The following is a 24,659-nucleotide window of genomic DNA, read 5'->3' on the forward strand; positions in this document are numbered from 1 at the left end:
TGTGTGTGTATTCGTTTCACTCTGAACTACTTGTGTCTCCGTCTGTCTCCAGGTGGGCTGTGGAGCGTCTTCACTTTAGGTGGAGCTGGCGGCAAAGTCGGGGTCGACCAGGAGCACAACCCCTTACCTCTGTCCAATCAGAGCCTTCTGTTACTGCTGGTCCTCGCCAATCTGACAGATGGGCCCGACTGGCCCAACCCCTACCGGCAGGCTATCATTTGTTTCAGAAACACGCAAGGTAATACGTGTGTTTATCCACTGTCCACATTTGAGAGTTGTGTGTGACGTGTACCAGAGGGTAATAAAGTAATAATCCAAATAACACTCACTCCTACTCATATAGACACGTCGTCGCTGTCCGTGGAGCAGCCTCACACTTTCCAGATCAATTTCAACAGTCTGTACACGGCGCTGTGCGAGCAGCAGCGCTCCGACCAGGCCACGCTGCTGCTGTACACCCTCCTCCACCAGAACGCCAACATGAGGACGTACATGCTCTCCAGAACCGACATGGACAATCTGGTGGGTTGACGGTTGGGAATAACGCACATTTATAATCCCCCCCCCCCGTCTCAATTGGTGTTTTGTGTGCAGTTTTAAAACTCTGAGGCAAAAGGAAAGAACACTGCGATTGGGTAATCCTCATTAAAACACATTATGCAGTCCTTCCTCACACTCGCGGCGCGGCCGTGAAATCGTTTCATCCGGGACCGAAGCGACGGCTCAGTGAGTCGTGGGGATGTATGCGGCGGCAGCTGGTGCTACTCTGTCCACGTGGGACAGCGCCAGTTATTCCTGACAGCAGAGTGAATGTACTGAGGCAAATGGTGAATGAAAATCAATCGTAAGCTCAGCGTGTCGGACGCTATCGCGTATGAACATGACAGACACGCGCGAGGCTCGGTCACACTGTTACAGTAAATCATTTGGTTTCATTGGATAGCTGTGGAAGTTACAGAAGTGTGTGTGTGTGTATATATATGTATATGTATATATATATATGTGTGTGTGTATATATATGTATATATATACACACATATATATATCTATACATACATACATATATATGTATATATACACGTATGTATATATATGTATGTACATATATATATATGTACATATATGTATTTGTATATATATGTATATATATACACATATATGTATACATATATATATACACACATATATATATATATATGTATATATATACACATATATGTACATATACATATGTGTATATATATATGTATACATATATATATATATTCACATATATATGTGTATATATATATATTTGTGTATATATATATATATGTGTATATATATTTACACATATATATATATATGTGTGTATATATATATATACACACACATATATATATATATATATATATGTGTGTATATATATATATATACACACACACTACTGTGTTTTGCCTTTTTACTGGGTTTAAAAAGGCCAGGCATCTGAACTAATTGCAACGGAAAATTCTTGGCAATCCCCAAACATGTGCATAAAATGTAGTTATTATACATTCATGTTTTGAACTGCAGGTCGATTAGATTCATTTACGTCCATCATTCTGCGCGTTGTTCCATTCGTATGGCTGCCGTAATAAAATATCATCATTAGCAAATCTAGATTGAGCTCTTTATGAAGGGGGGGCTCCAAATGAGTCTAGCCACAATAAAGCGCCGCAGCACGACAGAGTAATGAGCTTACGTAGCATCTGTGTGGGTTCATCGCTCACCGATGTGAGCGACTCGCTGCTTCCACTCTCCAGTATGATTTTTAGAATTCAATCTTGCACATTGCTATCATTAGCGAATTACTTTTACCATCTGTGGTACGTGGCACTCGGTTTGAACCACAGGTGGCGACGCCGCGATCATTCCAGGGGCTTTATGTATCCCAGTGACAGCATAATTTATACGGGGCTCGTTGATGAATTCAACTTAAGTAAAAAAACCTTGGCAATGCAACAAAAAGCATCCTTTCCCTGACGAGAATAACACGGAAAGTACACGTTGGATTGTGCACACCTTATTATTTGTAGAAGAGGTATTCAGCGTTTCAGTTTCATGTGCAGCAAGATGGATATTAGCATTTTTGTCTCCTCGGGCTGTTTCATTGGGAAATCTTGTAACGAGGATTTAATGGATCTGCAGCTCCACCTACTGACATGCTCACCCCCCCCCGCTCTCCCACTCTTCCTCTCAGGTGTTACCCATCCTCGAGATCCTTTACCACGTGGAGGACCGAAATTCTCATCACGTCTACATGGCCCTCATCATCCTTCTCATCCTCACGGAGGACGACGCCTTCAACCGCTCCGTCCACGAGGTGGTGGGTATAGAAGCACGTCGTTCCCGTTTCAGGCATTGCCACGGCAACCTTTTCTCTTTTTTGTTTTTGCAACGGCCCGGGATAAATCATGAATAAATGCCGACGCGTCTCATTCCTGCGGGTCTCTCTCCCTCTCGCAGGTGCTGAAGAGCGTCCCGTGGTACTCGGAGAGAACGTTGACGGAGATCTCGCTGGGCAGCCTGCTCATCCTGGTGGTCATCCGCACCATCCAGTTCAACATGACCCGGACGCGGGTACGTTGAGCACGTATTCACACAGTTTGTGCACTCGCAAAAGCAAAATGGCCACACATTCTGACTCCTGCAGTTAGTAACTAGAACGGGCACTCGGTAGAGCGCATACCTTCGCATATCACAAGATTGGGCATTGAATTATGAACATTTTGGCATTAGTTGCATTCCAATTGGATAAAAATTGACCGCGCTATGGTAAAAAGAAGATTTTGAACTATTCGTGACCTTGAGCTTGACCTTTGACCCGATCAATCCCAAAATCGAATCAAATGGTCCCCTGATAATAACCAATCATCCCACCAAATTTCAGGCGATTCGGTTTAATGCTTTTTGAGTTATGCGAGTAACACGCATACAAATAAATAAATACACAGCGATCAAAATATAACCGTCCGCATTTTCAATGCGAAGGTCATTAATCATATCTACATCGGGCATTTTGCTTTAAAGATTTAAATAAGAACAGTCACTTCAGGTAACGTGTATGTCTGTGTGCTTTCCCCCCCCAAGGATAAGTACCTCCACACCAACTGTCTTGCTGCGCTCGCCAACATGTCGGCCCAGTTCCGTTGCCTCCACCAGTACGCTGCCCAGCGCATCATCAGGTGAGGACCGATTGTAACCGCACAGCAAAGGGAGCCGAACACAGGAGGATAGAATCATTTATTTGTTAGCTTTTTTCCTCCATTATTTCACTTTCTATCCAAGATGTTCTCCTCTTTTCTTTGGTTCGAATATTACATGTTTTGAAGCTAAATGTAAAATTGTATAACGGTCAGTATATTTCTATTGTTTATTTTGCCTGTTTGACATTGAATATAAATATATTTCTTTACCTTTCGTGGTTTAAGTTAGAATCTAGATCTTGACCTCCTATATCACGATACGGAGGGAGGCCTGTTTTTGGCTTTGTCTGTCATTTAAATACCACTAAATATAAATATAAATAAAACACAGCGCATAAAAATATCTAATTTTGCCTTGAAATAGTTCTGCTCTTTGACTTGCAATCTTTCCATGATTGAAAAAAAATTAATATATATATATTAATCTTTATATATATATTTATATATATAAAAAATGATATATATTTTAATATATATATATATATATTACCACAGTATAAAAGGTATGGCACATCTCTTATCATCTTAATTTCTCCGACCCCTACTACCTCATAACTAGCTGAATATGCTTCTTTTCTGGTTGACAATTTACACAACAAAGATAACATGTGTGCATCTCGGAGAGAGAAACTGTGTTTTTGAAAGCAATATGAATCAGCTGATGAAGGCGAAGAGGCCGACACCATCAAAGCAGCTGATGCATTTCAGCCAGAGGCCTTCCTCGGGGCAGGATTGTGAATACAGTGTGCTCTGACTAGAGTGTGGCACAGGGGATAACATGCTTCCTGACACGCGTGTAGATTCACATCCTGAAATCAACACTGTCAGTCGTGTGTATCACTTCAATTGCCGCCTCGAGTAAAGTGTCCGGCTTTGACGCATTGTTCATCTGTGAGGCGAGCGAAGACGCCGAAAGAGAGGCAGAAGTTGCCCAAAGGCAGTTCACACACAAGCGTGTTCATTAGTTTTAATGATGGTTTCAGTAACTCGACAGCACAGCAGGCGAGACTGAGGAATGAAATATGGAGAGAGTGGAGGGCCTGTGTAGAGAAGAACATGATGTCACATGAGAGGAGTTGGCCTTTTGAGCAGACGACAGACTTTAGAAGACAAGGTCCAAACCACACACACACACACACACACACACACACACGCACACGCGCATCAAGCCATTCATGTCCGTCTGTGAACTCCGGACAAACAGGAAGGAATGTTTCCTTCCCTGAAGACATGCACGCTCAAGGATCCTCTTATCTCGCGGCCTGGGTCTCTCTCTCTCTGACTCGACACACGGGAGAGTCACAGATAGAGAGGAACACTGTCTGTGACTGTGTGTTCATGTCTGTGCAGAGCCACTGACTCCATGTCTGACGATAATGATAATGATGATGACTGTGATGGCCAAGGCCCGGCTGGACTAGCGAGATACAGGGAATTTCCTGCCAGGAATTTCCAAATGTCTGCCAGGAACTCTGCTCCCTAATTCAGTTGTTGCTGTTTATTTACAGGCAGCTGTGGGTTTGACTTGCCTCAACCACCTCACATATTTCCCTTTTTTAGTTTTCTCTTCATTTTATCCCTCATTCAATACTCCCTTTCTGTCCTCCATATCCACCGTCCTCAGTCACCACACATGCTTGTTTGTGAGGTTTAATACACACATTACTCTCTAGATTAATTGTTTGGTCCAGAGCTGAGTCGAGAAGCTGGAGCCTCAATCCTACCTTATTTATTCCTAACATTATTCAATTAAATAACAACTAGAATGGGCACTCGGTAGAGCGCATACCTTCGCATATCACAAGATTGGGCATTGAATTATGAGAATGTTGGCATTAGTTGCATGATAATTGGATACAAATTGACGAGCTATGGTAAAAAGAAGATGTTGACCTTTTCATGACCTTGACCTTGACCCGATCGATCCCAAAATCTAATCAAATGGTCCCCGGATAATAACCAATCATCCCACCAAATTGCATGCGATTCGGTTTAATACTTTTTGACTTATGCGAGTAACACGCATACAAATAATTAATTAAATACACGGCGATCAAAACATAACCTTCCACATTTTCAATGCGAAGGTAACTAGTGTCCTGTTAATTTCCTCCTGATAAAATAATCGATTTAAGTATCATTTGCTTGTTTCAGCATTAGTCCACTGTTTACTAACTTAAACCTACGATTATTTGTTTCTTCAATTTAATCTCTAAAAGATATGATAAAGACAAAATATGACAAAACAAGATGTTTACGCTTGTGTGAGGTGAAACGGTCTAAGAATAAATATAGATTGGGATTTGAGGGGACAAATAACTGCAAAACCCTTGTTTGTTGTTATCACCATGCTCTAAAGTACAAGAGAAGAAAGTACATTAAGTTCATTTTTATAAACACAAATGCCATTTTTGGTGGGCAGTTGTTAATGTTCCTCAATTGATTATATAACCTTCAATGTGTGTCTTCTTGGATGTATTACAATAAAGGTAATTGATGCAGTTATTAATATATTTTACTCAAAATATCGGAAATTCTCTCAAAATGTGAGCAGCTTTTTAGTGGAAACATAATTTTTCAACAGTGACTCATGCGAGCCTCGGCATGAACGTGTGAACGTTCATACCGAGTCGTATGAACAGCACTCATCCACTCACGGATACAAAAGGATTCTTTTGAACCGGTGGAAACAGAGCGCCTACACATCGTCGGCGTGGGGGGGGGGGCACGTCTGTCGTTACTTCAGCCTCATTTTGGGATCAGGCCGGCAGTGGAAATCCTTCTGTGCGGCTGCTTCCCGGGCCGTGTCCGTCGCTGCCTCGGCCCAGATGAGGGATGTTATTGTGGGCGCGTGTCCCAGGTGGAACTCGCTCGGTGGTCTCATAAACTGAATCGATGGTACAAGAGGTCCATTCGGTTTGTAGATAACAAGTCGACCGCCTCACAGCTACTCACATATCGCCATTCAGCTATCATTTGGCCAATTAGCCGGAAGAAGAAAAGCTGAGTGTGTGTGTGTGTGTGTGTGTGTGTGTGTGTGTGTGTGTGTGTGTGTGTGTGTGTGTGTGTGTGTGTGTGTGTGTGTGTGTGTGTGTGTGTGTGTGTGTTTCAGTGCTGACGGATGGACAGGTGTTGCTCTAAGGGGCTTAGCGGAGCTCTGCATCTGAGTTTCCGATAGCCCAATGCTGTCATTGAATTTAATTTATTCTGTAATTTTTTCTTTCCTTGATTGACACACAAATTAAACTTACAACAGCCTCGGGGGCCGGGAAAGATTATTAAAAAGTTGTAATTAAAACAGAAGGTCACTAATAATTATTATAATGATAAACACAGAATGAATACTGTGTGTGTGTGTGTGTGTGTGTGTGTGTGTGTGTGTGTGTGTGTGTGTGTGTGTGTGTGTGTGTGTGTGTGTGTGTGTGTGTGTGTGTGTGTGTGTGTGTGTGTGTGTGTGTGTGTGTGTGTGTGTGTGTGTGTGTGTGTGTGTGTGTGTGTGTGTGTGTGTGTGTGTGTGTGTCCCAAGGTCACCCGAGCATACTGGGGAACTCTTGATGTTCTGTATGTCCGTGTCTAGCCATCACATTCAATCATGCAGTCACAACCATGCACTGTGTGTGTGTGTACATACACACACACAATGAGGGTAGAGCAAGTCAGTTAACTTGTGGGTCAACTGGCAGACAAACATGCACACATGTAAACATACTGGACATTTCCCAGGACTACCAGCCTGTTGCAAACAGGAGCTATGATTAAAAAATGTCTGATACACTTGGCATAATGTTCATTATATATTTTTGACACATCATTTCTGAAGCCTGCCACTTCCATTATTATTATTTTATTCCCAAACTAATTATTCTAAATTATTCTAAAGGCCTCATTTAGAAAGCACAACGGACCTTTCTCTAATAATGTCCTAAATAAGTGCTTCTCTCTTCAGGTCCACTGAGTTAAAGCCACTGTCTGGGTATGACGGGTGTGTATTTTTGGGTGTATCATTCATCTGTGGTTACTGCTCTCACTCCTTTTCCTCCTCTCTCTCTCTCTGTGTCTCCTGCAGTTTGTTTGCTTTGCTTTCCAAAAAGCACAACAAGGTTTTGGAGCAGGCGACCCAGTCTCTGAGAGGCCGACAGGGGGACAACGCGGCGGTGCCCGACTACGTGAGTATCCCTCTCGCTCTTCTCGTTCAGATTCAAACTAGCTTCATTAGCAGGAACAGCCCAGGTGCTTTATTGCCAAAGCTAAATTACATATAATTGAATAATCACGTTTAACACAAGAAAACTACATTGATTAATCACAAAGTAACAAACACACTTTAAAGCTATAGCGGGTCATTTTAATAACGATAACCTTTTGTCTTGGCCCAAGCGGTCACTATGTCCCGACTGCAGTACACGAGGCAGGTAAAACAAATACGGCAGGGTTCGTACGGTCATGGAAAACCTGGAAAAGTCATGGAATTTTAAAATGGTCATTTCCAGGCCTGGAAAAGTCATGGAACAAACTTAAATCATAAAAGTTTTGGAAAAGTCATGGAAATGTGTTATAATCACATGTTCATTTACGCCGAGTTTGAAATAATGAATATGATTTTTAAAGAAAGACGCTCAAAATATAAGCCGGCGTACGCAATCAATACGCAAAATGTTCTATTCAATTCAATTCAGTTTATTTGTAAAGCCCAATTTCACAAATTACAAATTTGTCTCGGAGTGCTTTACAATCTGAACACATAGACATCCCTGACCTTTGACCTCACATCGGATCAGGAACAACTCAATAACCCTTCAGGGGAAAAAAGGGAAGAACCCTTCAGGAGAGAACAGAGGAGGATCCCTCTCCAGGATGGACAGGACAATAGATGTCATGTGACTATATGAACAATAGATGTCATGTGACTATATGAACAATAGATGTCATGTGACTATATGGACAATAGATGTCATGTGACCAGAAGGACAGATTAGAGTTAAAACACATTCAATGAATATGACAGAGTGTATGAATAGTTGGTAGTCGGCATATTCCACGATGGAGACCTCCACGATCCATCAGGCAGATGGAGGTAGAGAGGAGGAGTGGGCGGAGTCTCAACAGTGGGCGGAGTCTCAACAGTGCAGTGGCGTAGTTGGTAGCAGGAATTCCACGACCCAGACCTCGATGATCTATCAGGCAGAGAGGATCTATGCCTATCTATGTTCTGAATTGTTCATGTTTATATCGAGATTTCAGTTTGGTCATGGACATTTGGTTTAAAGTCATGGAAAAGTCCTGGAAATGCATTGTTCACAATGTGTAAGAACCCTGATACGGGGTCTCTGAGGAGTCTCTAACACGGCTGTCGATCACGGCTCGTGAACTCTAATCCAACTCGGCATCGCTGATCGAACATGAATCACGGTTTATGCCGCTGCCCGTTTCTCATGTAAAATGTATTCAGAGACTCGTTTTAGTGCAAACTGCCCGGCAACCGGAGCAAACTTTCTCATTTTACAGCTAAACCGTTGAGGTTAGAAAAAGGCAAATACAGCCACAGAATATTGACTCGTATTTGATCGAGCTCACTAGTTTGACAGTTTGCTTCTCGAGTTGACGGCTGTCTTTAAAAAAAAAAAAATTCAGGAGCACTAAAAAGAGGCGGAGGAACGTGATATTTTTTCATCTCTTTCATGTTTTGCTGTCAGGATTTATTAATACTTTAAGCAAATATGAGTTATTTCTACTAAAGGCACCAGCAGTATCTTTGAACACGCACTGAAATGTAACATTTACCATCTTTAGCTCCTCTTAGTGAATGGCAACACTCAACACATTTTTCACTCTCACAATTTGTCATGAGTTTGGACTTTTTTATTGTTGGCAATCAATTCATTTATTTATTAAACTTTAAATAAATAAATTCGTTTTCTTCACGAAATAGTTTTAGAAATTGACCTTCTTGCTGAGAGTTGGATGAAAGGATTACTACTGCAGGCTAATCCTTTGCTTCTGGGACCATTTTAATTTGTTTTGTTCAGATTGAACAAATGTAATACAATATTTTAATTGGTACGCTTAAGAGGGTCTGGTAGGCTGTTACCTCCCGTTTCAAGTCTTTATGCTAAGCTAAGCTTAGCTTCATGTCTTTATAATCAGCGGTTTCTCGCTGAAGCTTTATGTTTAGCATACAGGTATTATATATATTTCTTTATTCCAGACTCATGAGTCCATAAAAAAACACACAAATACAACAACAATATATAAAATACAATACAAGGACACAGGTACACCACAGGTACAATCATTGCAGCTAAAAAGTCACTCGTGGTTAAAAAAACATACCTTGTATTGATCTTCTCATCTAAAACTAGAACGGGCACTCGGTAGAGCGCGTACCTTCACATATCACAAGATTGGGCATTGAATTATGAACATTTTGGCATTAGTTGCATGCCAATTGGATAAAAATTGACCGTGCTATGGTAAAAAGAAGATTTTGACCTTTTCATGACCTTGACCTTTAACCCGATCGATCCCAAAATGTAATCAAATGGTCCCCGGATAATAACCAATCATCCCACCAAATTTCATGCGATTCGGTTTTATACTTTTTGAGTTATGCGAGTAACACGCACGCACGCATTCAAATATATACACGGCGATCAAAACATTACCTTCCGCATTTTCAATGCGAAGGTAATAACCATATTACAATTTATTTTTTTTAATCTATCACCATAGCATTTGAATTAAAAGCTGTGGCCATCTAAATGCTCGGTGCTCAGTCCTGGCATGCGTGTGATCTCGTTCGAGTAAAGAAGAGACGACTTTGTGCGCCGCCTCATAGCATTTCCTCGATATTTGAACATGTTTTTTTGGTGTCTCTCCAAGTCTTCTGTAAAACACAGAGACGACTCCCCATTTCGCTCCCGGCGCCGTTTGTGTCGACCAGTTAAGATTCTCTCTGGGATTCGTTTTAAGGGCGCGCCGCACAGCGTGATGCCGTTCCTACATTTTGCAATTTAAATTTAAGTCCCGTCCCCGCGGGTTTTTAGTATCGAGTCGCGGTCTGCGGCTCCGTCTACTCCGATCCTTTGTCTTCCTCTGATCCCACACATTTAGTCTAGTCTCCACTTGTAGAATGATATTAAATGAAAGTATTGAGCGTGGCACCGACGTAATATTAAATTGCCTCTAGAACATCAGTGTATATCTGACATTTGAAATATAAACACTGTGACAGCAGTGAGTAAGAAAGTTTTAACCAATACATTTAATATTATTATGTCCCAATCGCATATCTATAGATCTTGTTAGGACGCCACACCTGAGTACACTGTTCACTGTTGACTGTGTAACTGTCTGTCTTTGTGTTCAGGCACTCCTGCCTCGGGTTTGCCTGTATACATCTCAGTCTCCCTGTCTCATTAGATTTGCTTGGTCCGAGATAAGTGTGTGTGTGTAAACATATTTCTCTGTGTGTGTGTTTGTATTTGGGGGTTGGAGTTTTTCTCGGAGGTCTCGGTAGATACCCTTAGGTGTTGTGGAAACGTGAGTGTATTGGAGTGCTCCTTCAACCATGTAGCAACTGTCTGATGAGGCCCTCTTGCAAACAGACATCGATGCACACACACACACACATACACACACACACACACACACAGGAAAACATATACAATGCAATTATCCAGCTTTGTTTTGATGCTTCCTTCCTTCAGGCCTTATTCTAATGCTCTGTTGTATTTATGTTCATAAACACCCACCGTATATGACTGGAAATGGACAAGGAAAGCAGAAAAGAGAGATAACTTTGCCCCGATTAAATCTTCTCAGTGACGGGTCAGAGTGCGAGGTCGTCTCTACAGCTTTGGGTGTTGCTCAAGGGCACGCGGCACCAGTCGGATTATTTCATGGGACTTTTACAACAAGAGTTGTGTCCCTAGAAGCATGTCTGCTCTCCAGTCAGGGCCACAGACCTTTTCCGATGGAGCTGGTCAACTCTTCTGAGACCGATGTTTTTCCTGGAGCTTAGACTATACTAAGTCACGTGACATCGGTTCCCACGGCGACGAGGGCTGCCGTGGCTTGTTGTTAACAGCCAGAAGTCAACGGTCGGCGTTATTGACATCTCTGGATGAAAAGGAACGTGTTGTATTGTTTGCCTTCTGAGCATGTGCACACGCATAAAAACCACCGCGAGACATAAAATCAGCTTTTATTTGCGTCTTGGACGGCGGGGTGCACAATTAACTTTTCTCACGGATTTGGTTGTAAACGACGTCTTGGTCTTAGTGGTGTTTCCTTCTCAGAGCACAGCTTTCACAGAGGGGTTCAAATCATTAGGGATGCCGCTCAGAATTTCATTATCCATCTGCATTTTCTTAATTTATTAAATAAATAATGTGTTTGTTCTGTAAAGAAATGGTAGAACAATATCTACCCACACCCAACCAGAGCCAAACGTGATAACTGCGCGTGGCTTATTTTGTCTAAGCAACACTCAGATATCCAGTTATCCATAACGTATATCAAAGTAAAGCAGTGGATCCTTATAGTGGAGAGTATAGCCCCATTGAGAGTATCTTTTCCCTTTTGTACTTTCTTTAACCCTCCTGTTACCTTCAGGGTCAATTTGACCCCATTCAATGTTTAACGTCGGTGTTCTTTGGGGTCAATTTGACCCCAGGCTGTTTTTCACTGTGTCAAACATATAAGAACTAGAACGGACACTCGGTAGAGCGCATACCTTCGCATATCACAAGATGGGGCATTGAGTTATGAACATGTTGGCATTAGTTGCATGCCAATTGGATAAAAATTTACCGCGCTATGGTAAAAAGAAGATTTTGACCTTTTCTTGACCTTGACCCGATTGATCCCAAAATCTAATCAAATGGTCCCCGGATAATAAACAATCATCCCACCAAATTTCATGCGATTCGGTTTAATACTTTTTGAGTTATGCGAGTAACACGCATACAAATAAATAAATAAATACACGGCGATCAAAACATAACCTTCCGCATTTTCAATGCGAAGGTAAATATCAACTTTTTTATATATTTAAAGGGCTATTTAGGTAGTCAACAAACAAACATAAAGTACCTCACACTTAAACTTGGGAAACAATATTAATTCTAATAATTTTCTGGAGGTTTTAATTGCTGGGGTCAAATTGACCCCGAGGGTAAAATATGTCAGTAAATGTGAAGGTGACAGGAGGGTTAAAAAGAACTCAATCAAATCCAAAAGTTGTATCAGATTTTTTTTTCTGCTTTACTTATCAATAATTTCAAAGAAGACTAAATTCAACAACAGAACTCAACATTAATGCTGCAGTAAATTTTGATAGTTGATTTTTGTCCGGTTCCGTCATCGACAGTAACGCCGGTCGGTTATTTTTAACCTGTGTGACTTAAACTGTCTTTGCAAGCTTGGCTGAATATCTCGTCTGTCTGTCGATAGAAATAGAGGAATCACAGATGGGAAATAAACGGCGAGTTCAATGCTAAATATGAAAGGTTAGTCGATCCAAGATGTTATCTCCAGGCTGAGACTTCGCAGACGAGCCGTTTGTCTCCCCCCCCGTTATCAGAGGGAGTCTTCACGTACATTCTTTACAGAAACCCTGATCTTGTCCTCTCCGGCCGGTTCTAATGACCTCACAGGCTGAGGTTCTGTAGACGTGACATCTGAAGAAGTTGTGTCGACTCCTTTGTTCCCTCCATCGCTGGCCCTCCTCATCCTCCTCATCCTCCTCCTCCTCTCCTCCTCCAGGAGTCGTGGATGTGGTACAGTAATTGAAAGCGGCCTGCTCTGGTGTTAGTCACAACCTCTCACCTTAACTTGGGAAGTTTAGGGAACTATAGGGAGAGATGAGGAGGAGGAGGAGGAGGAGGAGGAGGAGCTAATGTTTGTTTAATGTGGGATTGTCCCGGACATGTAATTGCACTCTTTTACGAGGGAGAGACTTAGAGGAGGATAAGAACAAAAATCTTCATCAAATGCTGTAAACCCCGAGTTAAAGCCGGGCGCACTCTGCTCATGCGTTAAGGTCTCCCTCTCTTTTCTCTGTCTCCCTCTTGATGTCTGCCTCATGGTCTCTCTCTCTCATATATACAGACACAGAGCCCCCCCCCCCCCCCCCATCCTTGTATGTGTTTCTGCTGCTGTGTCTGGTTCGTGTCGGGGAAAAAAGAGTGACGGGTAAGGGCCCCTCGAGCCCCCGGGGGACAGCCAGAGGCTCCCAGTCCAAGCAGGCCAGCTCTCTGGGGGCCGCTCGGCCGCTCGCTCTGCATCCTCGGCATCTCCGATTGCACTCGTTTTGTTTTCCCCCTGCCCTTTGAGATATGCGCAGTGACATGCGACGTATGCCCGTCCTCACAGGCACACGTACAAAAGAAAGGAGGCATGAGCTGCGTCGCGTCGCACGTCAACGTTAACGCTCCCAGCCAGCGGGAGCGGTGATGTTACTTCTGTGCCTCTTCGTCTGTTTACCGCTGCACATTCCCGGGAAGAGACTACACACACACACACACACACACACACACACACTCACTCAGAGAGCCAGAAGCATGTTGGACCACCCTGTCTGTGTGTTTATGTGCGCTGGTTGAGTCACAATCTGTGATCTCTTTTTAATAGCCAGAGTAGACACATGCCATAGCTTTGTAGCACCATTCACTTTTGTTTAGGGAAGAAGCAGAGCCCGAGGATAAATCAAAAGATAATAAACATTATGCCTTCTGTTTATTATCAGGACTTCCAGGAATTTGCCACTTTCTTATTAGGCTACAGAATTGTATTTTTTTCAATAATGCTACGATAGCTCATGTCTAGAAGTTGTGTTTTTAAGTCTCTGGGGTCCATGTAGGTGAGGAGATAATATCAACCAACCGAACGTCAGAAGATTATCTTTTTGATTTCTTTACTTGATAGTCACTTGTACGTGGGACATGATTGTAATATGCTGATGTGCTCTCACACTAGTGGTGAAAAAGTAATAACATATACCAAAATGTTTACTTTAATGCCCCCCATTTAGCATTTTTAAACATGTAATATAATGTTTATGGCACACTATAATGTAGTAATAAGCAGCTACAAGGATATTGTTCATGTTTATAATTTACAGTAGTTGTCCAAAATGACGACATCTCTCACAACGACATGTTTTATATTATTACAACTGTGATTTACCACATTGCCTTTTATTATCTGTTTACACACGAGTCTCCACGTATTGTTGCTCATGGGAAAAAAATATGTAGTCTAGTGATGAACACGGTTTACGTCTATTTTATAGTACGTTACCAACCTGTTTAAATGTGTATATATATATATGTGTGTGTGTCTATAGGGACTACGTTTGTTTACTATTGCATTTTCTGGAAAATTCCATGGAAATTTCTGTTTCAAATTAAGTGTTGGACTTTTTTCATACTTTCTGTCAGGGTTCATGGAAAACCTGGAAAAGTCATGGAATTTTATAATTGTAATTTCCAGGCCTGGAAAAGTCATGGAAAATACTTAAATCACAAAAGTTTTGGAAAAGTCCTGGAAATTTGTTATATTCACATGTTCATTTACGTCGAGTTTAAAATAATTCATATGTTTTTGAAAGGAAGACTCTCAAATTATAAGCCGGCATAGGCCAAGTCCAAACAGATTAGCACATAAAGGATAATAATTTGATTAAAAGAATAAACATTTATATAAGTGTTTCTAAGAATAAACATGTTTAGTAATGTTTATTCTTTTAATCAAACTATTGTCTCTCATTCATTAGTGTCTAAAACTATGTGTTTATTGTTGTTTTTAAAATCCCATTCTGATGATTTGAGCTTCACTTTAAAGGTCTTTTAACTGTCGAGCTTGAAAACGGTCGCGCAAAATCTAGTGTTGTTGTTATTTTGAGTGCGCACTGATATGGAACGATCGGATACATGTAAACAGTCTGTACAGTACATTATGGCTCGATAAAGTACACCCCGTGACTCTCTCTCAACCAATCAGAATGCTTGATTTCATCTACCCGTATTATAAAGCAGTCTGAGGAATATCAATTCGGTGAAAATGCAGAAGGTTATGTTTTGATCGCCGTGTATTTATTTATTTATTTGTATGCGTGTTACTCGCATAACTCAAAAAGTATTAAACCGAATCGCATGCAATTTGGTGGGATGATTGGTTATTATCCGGGGACCATTTGATTAGATTTTGGGATTGATCGGGTCAAAGGTCAAGGTCAAGGTCATGAAAAAGGTCAACATCTTCTTTTTACCATAGCGCAGTCAATTTGTATCCAATTAGCATGCAACTAATGCCAAAATGTTCATAATTCAATGCCCAATCTTGTGATATGCGAAGGTATGCGCTCTACCGAGTGCCCGTTCTAGTTATACCAAGTATTCAGAAGCAAACTAGCATTGTACTCACTTTTCTAGTATCATCGCTGCTTCTCTGTAACATACATATTCTTAGACGATGGGAGCTGTCGGTACAATGTGTGGCTCTTCTGTCTGACTTTTGCCCTTTTTAAATTTGTTATTTAGGATCCAGCACCTGTGAATGTTCTCGCTCTCCTCTCCGGCGAGCACATTCTTACAAGATTATTTCGTAACCGAACACCATATTCCGACTGTTCACCTCACGACTACCGCGATAAAAGATAAACTGATTGCCACTGTGATAACTTTCCAGATTAGCTAAATCCTTCCTATTTGGTGTCTGATGGGTCTTGAAACACGGGGATGTGTCATATTTAAAGTACCTGCAGCTTTGCAATGAGCTGTGACTTCTTCGACTGACGCTACTCGCTCATTATGTTCTCCTCTGTCTCAATATAAGTCTGTCCCCTTGCGGCGCTCATTAAATCCGTCTCCTGCTGAGGGCTGACTGACTCACTGACCCTTTTTAGTCTCCTATCTTTGCAATTCTTTCCCTCACCTTCCTGGTAAAGACAATACTGTGTCTAGTTGTTAGCTGGTCTCTCTCTATATATTATATTATATCTGTCAGACTCTTATCTCCTGTCCTCTGTCGCTCTGACCCTCTCTATGTTTACTTTCGGGCAGTAGGAGTGCCACCTCTGTGGGCAGCAGGTGTTTTCCGGGGTCCTAATGATCGTCTGTCTCCAAATGGCAGGTCGGGCCGCCCCGCTGCGCCCCGGTCTTTTCTTGATCAATGCGCAGCGAAACAACACAGCGAGCAGCGGATCAATTAGCACGGCCCACCTTTCTGCCACAGTGCTGCTGCACCCCTAGGCGTCATCACCCCCCCGCTGTGATCGTTGGCCAGATCTCCGAGAGGTAGTGCGCTTATTTTGAACTGATTACACGGCGTCTGTCTGTAAATATACGGGACTTCCCCTCCACACAGACGGTGACGCAGCAGTCGTCCAACGCCGTCTTTCCGACTCGGATCCTAGACGGGCATTGTCGGCGCTGTGGTTCTGGAGGCCGGCGCGATCCGTTTTGCCTCATTCTGTGTGTGTGTGTGTCTGTGTCTGCAACAAAGGATGTTTTGTGAAGCTCTGGGGTACTGAGAGGCTGACCTGTGATTATGACATGGCTGTGGGACCACAATGCAGGTCAGACAATGACTCATTTAAATAAAATTAAAAACTCCCAGAAGACGGGCAGCCTGACCCTCTGTCTGTCTGCATGGGGCTCCCACCCCCCTCGCTCTTTATAATTTGCTTCATCTATCTTACCTTCCATCTTTTTTTTGCCCATTATAACATTGCATCCAGGATTAAAAATGCAAATATTCTTTAGAATTCTGATTTCAGTGGTTTATATTGCGACGGTGTAAAAAAACATCTGGCTTTTAGGTCTCTCTCTCTTTCTGTTTGTCTTTCTGAGTATCAGTCTGTGTTTATCTCCATGCCCTTGTCTTTGTCGGTACTCTTTCTTAATATGTCTGGTTTGTCTGCCCTGCAACAGCCTGCAGTGAGCTAAGCGATTAGTTTAATGATGCCAGCGCCTACTTTACAGGGATTTGCATGTCTGTGTCTCTAAACACCCTGTCCACACACACAAACATACATAACTAGAACGGGCACTCGGTAGAGCGCATACCTTCGCATATCACAAGAGTGGGCATTGAATTATGAAAATGTTGGCATTAGTTGCATGCCAATTGGATAAAAATGGACCGTGCTATGGTAAAAAGAAGATGTTGACCTTTTCATGACCTTGACCTTTGACCCGATTGATCCCAAAATCGAATCAAATTGTCCCCGGATAATAACCAATCATCCCACCACATTTCATGCGATTCGGTTTAATACTTTTTGAGTTATGCGAATAACACGCATACAAATAAATAAATACACGGCGATCAAAACATAACCTTCTGCATTTTCAATGCGAAGGTAAAAACACGCATGGGTGTGATGGCACGGCTAGACGCACACTAACGCACACACACGCGACACACGGTGTCGTGCCGGCGATGTCCTTCCCAGTCACTGATTGCATCTGCAAACGCTATAATTTTCCTTGTCAGACAGATAGCAAAGGTCAAACATACCTGCAGACATAACACATTTGTTCTCAGCATGTTGAATTATTACCAGCAGAACCAGACAGACGGAAACCCACGCACACACACACACACACACACACACACACACACACACACTCACAGGCGCGTTCGCCTTCCCCTGAGGTTTGTGTGAATGGTGAAAGAAGTCGGATGGGGGCAGCATCATTGAGACTAATGATAGAGCTCATGTCTGAGGCCTGTGTTTTCCTGGGCGGAGAGGAGGCATTTTGGCGGCGGCGTGATCGGCGGTGACTCGACGACGACGCGGCCGGCTGGAAAACGGCACGTGACTGGAGGAGGAGGAGCAGAGCGGGAAGACATCGCACACAGTCGAACATGTCGGGTGTTTTTGGGGCTGGATTCTTATTCCAGGGCAAAACAAGTGCCAGAGAACAGGGAGGAGGAGCCAATATATTTAAATCCTGTCTGGGTTTCCACTCGACCACGGACCTCCTAATCTCATCCACTTGACACACACACACACACACAGGGCCAGGCAGACGTCTCGCTCGCCTATTTTCACGTGACCTGAATTCCCCAGTGTGGGATTTTTTCTTCTTCTTCCGAGCTAATCTCATTAAGTCGGGTGCAGAGCCAGAGAACAACCCCGGCTCTGCCTTCCTCTCCTCCTTTTGTCTCCTCTTCGTCGCATTCGCTTTCTCCATCACGCCCCCACGCCGTCTTCCTCCTCTTCCTCCCACGCAGTCGTCTTCCAAGTTACAAGTCTTTTATTGTCAGATGCACAGAATGACACAGGGTCAGACTGGGCACTGAAATTCTTAGGACAAGGCACCACAACAACTACCATAGCAAACATAATATAACATAACATAACATACACTCTGTACAAGTACTACATGTAATAACATATAATGACCTTACTAAATATCCAAGATACATATACAATATGCTAAAACATATACCGACCTATACATATAATACGAACATATATACATATAACATATAATACACATATGGTAACATATAATAAACTAAACTACAGACAAATGGGAGTAGCAGGTAGTGCAATAATTCCGTATCTGCGCCTGCTTTCCGTCAGAGCGGAGCGGGTCCCGCTGTCAGGCGGTGGAGTCGAGCCCAGAAAGCCACCTCTGCTTCCAGACACGCGATCAATCCTCGTTACCGCCGGCTCGTCCGCCTTCCGCCTGTTAAAGCTCCACGGCGGCCGGTTGATATTCAATGCATGTGCGTTATTGCATCCGTGTGGCAGGCCTGATTCATGGTCGATGCACAGCGGCATGCTTTTTTTATTTTTTTTATTACAATCATCCGAATCCCCTTGGCTACTTTCAGCACCGTGTGTGTACTTAGTATACAAATAAAAACAACAACGAAGGCCAAATAGCAAAGATATTTATAAGATGGGGACTTGTTTTTCCGAAGCAGGGCACCAGAATATAAAATGCTGCCACATGCAGATCTGTTGCAGATGGTGAGCCCAGATTGGGGGCGGAGTCTCTGCTTCCCTTCAGCTCGCCGCCGCCGTCTCACTGAGCTGCTGCTCTGAATCTGGTGTTAGCCGGCATTAGCAAATTCTTGGTCGAAACAGGTGGTCGTCAGAACAATGATGTTTGTCATGAAAACCAATCCTGACAGTTTACGCCTCCCTTTGGACAACTTGCAGCTCGTATTCTTTCCTATCAGAGTTGTTTGTGTGTTTTTGCCACGGTAACGAAATAGATGTCATGAGTGATCTTTATTACGGTTACATTTCATTTAGCTTTTATCCAAAGTGAGTCACAGTCACGTTGCATTCATACACCGTAGACCAGGGGCGTCAAACTCATTTCCCCCTTCTTAAAGGGCCAGTACATAAACGTATAAACTACCCCCTTTGCATTTGATTATTGTTTATTTGAGTGTAGAAATATTGTACATGAGAACATTTCTCTCATATTATAACGTGCATCCATTTAATTTGAAACCTCCAAAATAAAAGCACAGGATAGTTTTCTTCAATTTCTTTAAGAAAAGGTGATCATGTGACTTTCAAGCCGTCACGGGCCACAGACAATGATGTGGCGGGCCGAATTCGGCCCGCGGGCCTTGTGTTTGACACCTGTGCCGTAGACGCAGCTTCACGGAGCCATTCGGGGTTAAGCGCCTTGCTCAAGGGCACGTCGACTAGGGCGGAATTGAACCACCGACTTTGATTTAAAGACGGACCTGCTAATCGACCTGTTGTGAACGTGTCAGGAGCCAGCTCTTTTTTTTTGCTTCTAATTTTTTACTAAACGGCTTTCCTGATTCATAGGTGTTCACATTAAAGATTAAACTTGTTTTCTCAGCACCTCCTTCAAATGTATTTTATAGGAATTGCAATACTTCCACCAAGGGAATACACTTCTCTCATTTCCAGCCTCAAAGGAGACGGGATGTTCCCCCGGAGGAAGTCGCTGATGAGTACCGTCTAAGGCGAGGCTTCCTGGAAAGCAAAGATGAGAATTCAAGTTTTGGGAGCGACTGGCCGAACTGGTCGATTACGTTTTTAACATCAATCATTTATTCATTTCACAATCCTGGCAGTCATTGATTTAGTTGCGTAGTTCTGATCTTCTGTTTGTTTTCTAGTTACCTTCGCATTGAAAATTCGGAAGGTTATGTTTTGATCGCCGTGTATTTATTTATTTATTTATTTATTTATTTGTATGCGTGTTCCTCGCATAACTCAAAAAGTGTTAAACCGAATCGCATGATATTTGGTGGGATGATTGGTTATTATCCGGGGACCATTTGATTCGATTTTGGGATCAATCGGGTCAAAGGTCACGGTCATGGAAAGGTCAAAATCTTCTTTTTTACCATAGCACGGTCAATTTTTATCCAATTGGCATGCAACTAATGCCAAAATGTTCATAATTCAATGCCCAATCTTGTGATATGCGAAGGTATGTCCTCTACCGAGTGCCCGTTCTAGTTTACAAAGTGTGTGTCGTAGCTGAAGAGCGGCGGTCCGGAGCTAACGTGATGGATCTGTGCTGAACCGTCGCCGTACCGGCAGGTGTCGACAGGGGGAGCGAGGCAGTCGTGTCGACTCATCTTTTTAACATATTTGTTTTACAGAGCCGTTTAGAAAACACCATGTCCACTTATGAGTGGCCAACTCGTGCAGCGCTGCCATCAATGCATCAGGAAAGATGCTTAAATGGAACCGAGCCACCATTCATGTTATTAGTAGCAACTGCTTTTCCTCGTATGACGAGTCAAACCGTCTGCTGCAGAAACAGCCGGAGTTGAGTCATTTGACAGCGTTTTGTTTATTTGTCTTGCATACATTGAATGATGCATAAAGCAGACAATGGCCACTTAGTGACTTATCAAATTATAATGCAAACACTGGGAAATGTAATGCACTGATACTTGCAAAATGTCAAGTAACCAGAAAATATGAAGTATTATGCTGTCTGACCTTATAAGTCTTCATTAAATGTTATTATTGGTATAACTAATAGATATGTTCGAGTGCCTATCTTAATAATTCTACAGTGCTATAAGCTGATTATCACACATTAAACGTGTTGGTAATGTATTGTAGACATAGAGCTACCTGAAGGTCTACTTTGTATTTTATAAATAGAGACATTGTTGATGTCCCAACTAGTTCAGTGACTTGAGTTTAAAGTAATTTTATTTAGTTTATGTTGGCAGCACAAATGAGATCAATAAACCAATGTTATCTTGTTACAGATATTTTGATAATAGTAATTAAATACTTATAAAAGTGTCGCCCTTCGTAAAAATCTTGGTCTAGATTTGTCAAAAAAGCATTCTAATAAAAATAAAAGTTGTTTATGTAAATATGGGGGATTTAATCTACGTTTTCAGATCCAAAGCATTCCGCTTTTCACTGCGCCAGGGACTATTGGTACAACCCGGCTCAGACTGCAACATGGATGGGAGAACAGACGAGTGAAAGAAGCGATAGATAGACATTTATTTAAAGTAAAGCACAACTAGCTTAAACAAACCAAACAAATTAAAGCTGTAGCGGAGAGCAGCCAGCCAATCCAGGGAGGGCCCGCTGTCTTCAGGGGCCGCCTCGTGACAGCAGCCTCCAGGCTCAGGCGTGGCTCATCGGCTGAAGAACAGCCTGTAAGACAAAACACAGGGCAAACAGGACCCAGTGGAAGGGAGGGGTGGTCACAACTATTGTGGTAATCACACAGACCCAAGATCAGGGAGAGGGAATCTTTGCCGACTCGTTTCATGACCTCATCATTAAACTAATCCTCTCCGAATGTGGATGTTCTTGATCCTGTATTCCTCTTAGTCTGCAGTTTGATGCCAGCTTCTTCTCAGCTGTTGTCTTTTGGCTCTGTTGTGTATAGAGGAGGAACATCTCAGGCCAAATATGCTTCTAAGCAGTTAATGTTAAACTTTTAAAAATAAACTCGCTATAATTTCTTTCCTTGCTTTTTAGCAAATGGGAATAACAACAAGTCCATCTTGCAAACAGTGTTTGTTTTCATCGAGATGAAGCGGCTTAGCCTTCATTGTTTTGTGTTTTTTAGATTGCTTTGGAAGCCGTCTGCATCGTCTCCGGATCTTATCTATCTTACGCCATCAGCACATGAGAGATTCTGCAGAGCGCCCGCAGTTGTCGCACCCCAGGAAATCATACATCTTCTCTTGAACTGTGTTCTCTGAGTCATTACTGCGCTGCTTTTTATCTCTTTTAAAGATTATTCATTTTCCCACAGTCTCTCCGCCGTTTCCTTTCTGCGCCACAATGGACAAAGCCGCGCGGGCCGTTATCTCATCGCGGCGGCGTCCGTCTATCTGCGCGTCTGTCTCTGTCGACACATCGCCGTGAGAACGCGAGCGAACAATACGCGATAGAATCTCTTTTCTTAAACAGCAGATGGTCTGATTTAGATTTCACCTCCACGCTTAGATTTACACGTTAATAAGAAGGTTGATTGCCTTGGAACTACCAACATGTCTGAGTCGTGATGTAAGGTAACTATTTTAAGAGCTACACTACAAAGGTTAAAGGTTTCAAAGCAGGAATGCACGAAATGTCAGGTTCTTGTCACAGGGTGAGGCTCAGGCGCAGAGAGACAGGCTGGACGCAATATGAACTAGAACGGGCACTCGGTAGAGCGCATACCTTCGCATATCACAAGATTGGGCAATGAGTTATGAACATGTTGGCATTAGTTGCATGCCAATTGGATACAAATTGACCGTGCTATGGTAAAAAGAAGATTTTGACCTTTCCATGACCTTGACCTTTGGCCCAATTGATCCCAAAATCTAATCAAATGGTCCCCGGATAATAACCAATCATCCCACCAAATTTCATGCGATTCGGTTTAAAACTTTTTTTGTTATGCGAATAACACGCATACAAATAAATAAATAAATACACGCCGATCAAAACATAACCTTCCGCATTTTCAATGCGAAGGTAACAACAAAAAGGCGCTCTTTAATGAGGCAAAACAATTTACAAAAAAACAACAAGGTCCAAAAAGGGGCAGGCAGAGAATCCAGGTTCAGGGCAGGCCGGGTCAAACAGGCAGAACCAGGAACACGGACCGGACGACGGGAAAAGAACACAGAACTGTAGACGACAATCTGACAGGAGACGAGGGAAAGACTGACAACATATAGGGGGGGAAACACAGGTGTACGACATCAGACAGTAACGAGACAAGAGGGGCTGAGGGCAGGTGCAGGGAATGAAACAATCAAGACAGAGAAGACACAGAACCGGGTGTTACACGGAAAGTAAGACGGACGTACACAATCGCAAAGACCCTCGTTACAGCATCAGGTGAGCTGCTCCCAGTGTTTGTGCCGAGCTCAGCGAGCTGACCGCTGACGGTCTCTTCATACTTACTGTCCAGACATGAGAGTGGTATCGATTCTCTCATTTGCCTCTGAAACATAAAGGTACATTTCCCAAAACTGTTCCTTTTTTAAAGTACCTTTTGAGATGTGAGCTCTCGTAACGAACACTGACAGTATAGTTGACAACATTGTGACGATGTGCGTGTGAAGAACTTAGTGAATGACTTGCGTCGTGTCGGCGACTCGACCTTCTTTGTCTTCCTCTCGTTTCTCGCACCCTTCTCGTCTTTGTGCCGTCAACCGTCACTCGTCTGCCTCGCGGAGGAAACCTCGTGTGACGTGACCTGATCTGTGGCTTCCAGGGTCACCTATCCGTCCCTCGCTAAGACCTTGGCTGTCAACTCTCATCCTTCTCTTCCCTCCTTTTGCTATTTCTTCCAGCGCCCCCCCCCCCTCTCTGCTGATCAATCTGGAAGCAATCATTTATAAACACCATTTCAAGTGGAACCAGTGTAGTGAGAAACCAATTAACCTTTACATCCTCCCCCCCCCCCAGGCCCAGGACCTGAATGTGATTGAGGAGGTGATCCGCATGATGCTGGAAATCATCAACTCGTGCCTGTGCAGCTCTCTCCACCACAACCCCAACCTGGTGTATGCGCTGCTCTACAAGAGGGAGCTCTTCGAGCAATTCAGGACCCACCCGTCCTTCCAGGACATCATGCAGAACCTGGACACGGTCAGTCGCCGCTCTTTCTTCCCCTTTGCGGCCACTCGAATATCAGGCCACATTTACACATCGCCGGGTATTTACAGAAACGAATATTTCTGCCCCTCCGTTTTCAAAAATAACGTCGTACACACAAGGTCGTTTTCAAAAAAGTTTCTGTTTATATGAACCCGCATAAATACGCCCCCGGGCGCCATCATAACTCTGCCAAACCTGTCGTCGGCAGTGTAACGAAAAGGATAAAGACATGCACACCAATCAGAATTCTCGAAACCAACAACTACGAAAAACACGATCAACTTCCTTTTCCTTTAGAGAGTAAATATGGTGCGAGGTTCATTTGTATG

The 24,659-nt window shown here is 42.9% G+C and overlaps 1 protein-coding gene across 10 annotated transcripts in view; it reads left to right on the forward strand.

Annotated features, from left to right (window-relative positions):
- dym (dymeclin) overlaps window positions 1-24,659 on the forward strand; it is a 68,318-nt gene that overhangs the window by 21,848 nt on the left and 21,811 nt on the right. For 9 of the 10 annotated variants that reach the window (XR_008833837.1, XR_008833838.1, XR_008833840.1 and 6 more), the window contains exons 9-15: window positions 53-238; window positions 344-522; window positions 2,222-2,347; window positions 2,488-2,601; window positions 3,112-3,206; window positions 7,294-7,393; window positions 24,139-24,321. Coding sequence is in view for 3 of the 10 variants with exons in the window: in XM_056431904.1 (XP_056287879.1) it covers window positions 53-238; window positions 344-522; window positions 2,222-2,347; window positions 2,488-2,601; window positions 3,112-3,206; window positions 7,294-7,393; window positions 24,139-24,321 (983 nt within the window). In the remaining 7 variants the exon portion in view is untranslated. The other variant, XM_056431906.1, reaches the window with a different exon arrangement.

This window comes from Pseudoliparis swirei, chromosome 15 (assembly GCF_029220125.1).
Source record: "Pseudoliparis swirei isolate HS2019 ecotype Mariana Trench chromosome 15, NWPU_hadal_v1, whole genome shotgun sequence".
In the NCBI taxonomy this organism is placed as follows: Eukaryota; Metazoa; Chordata; class Actinopteri; order Perciformes; family Liparidae; genus Pseudoliparis; species Pseudoliparis swirei.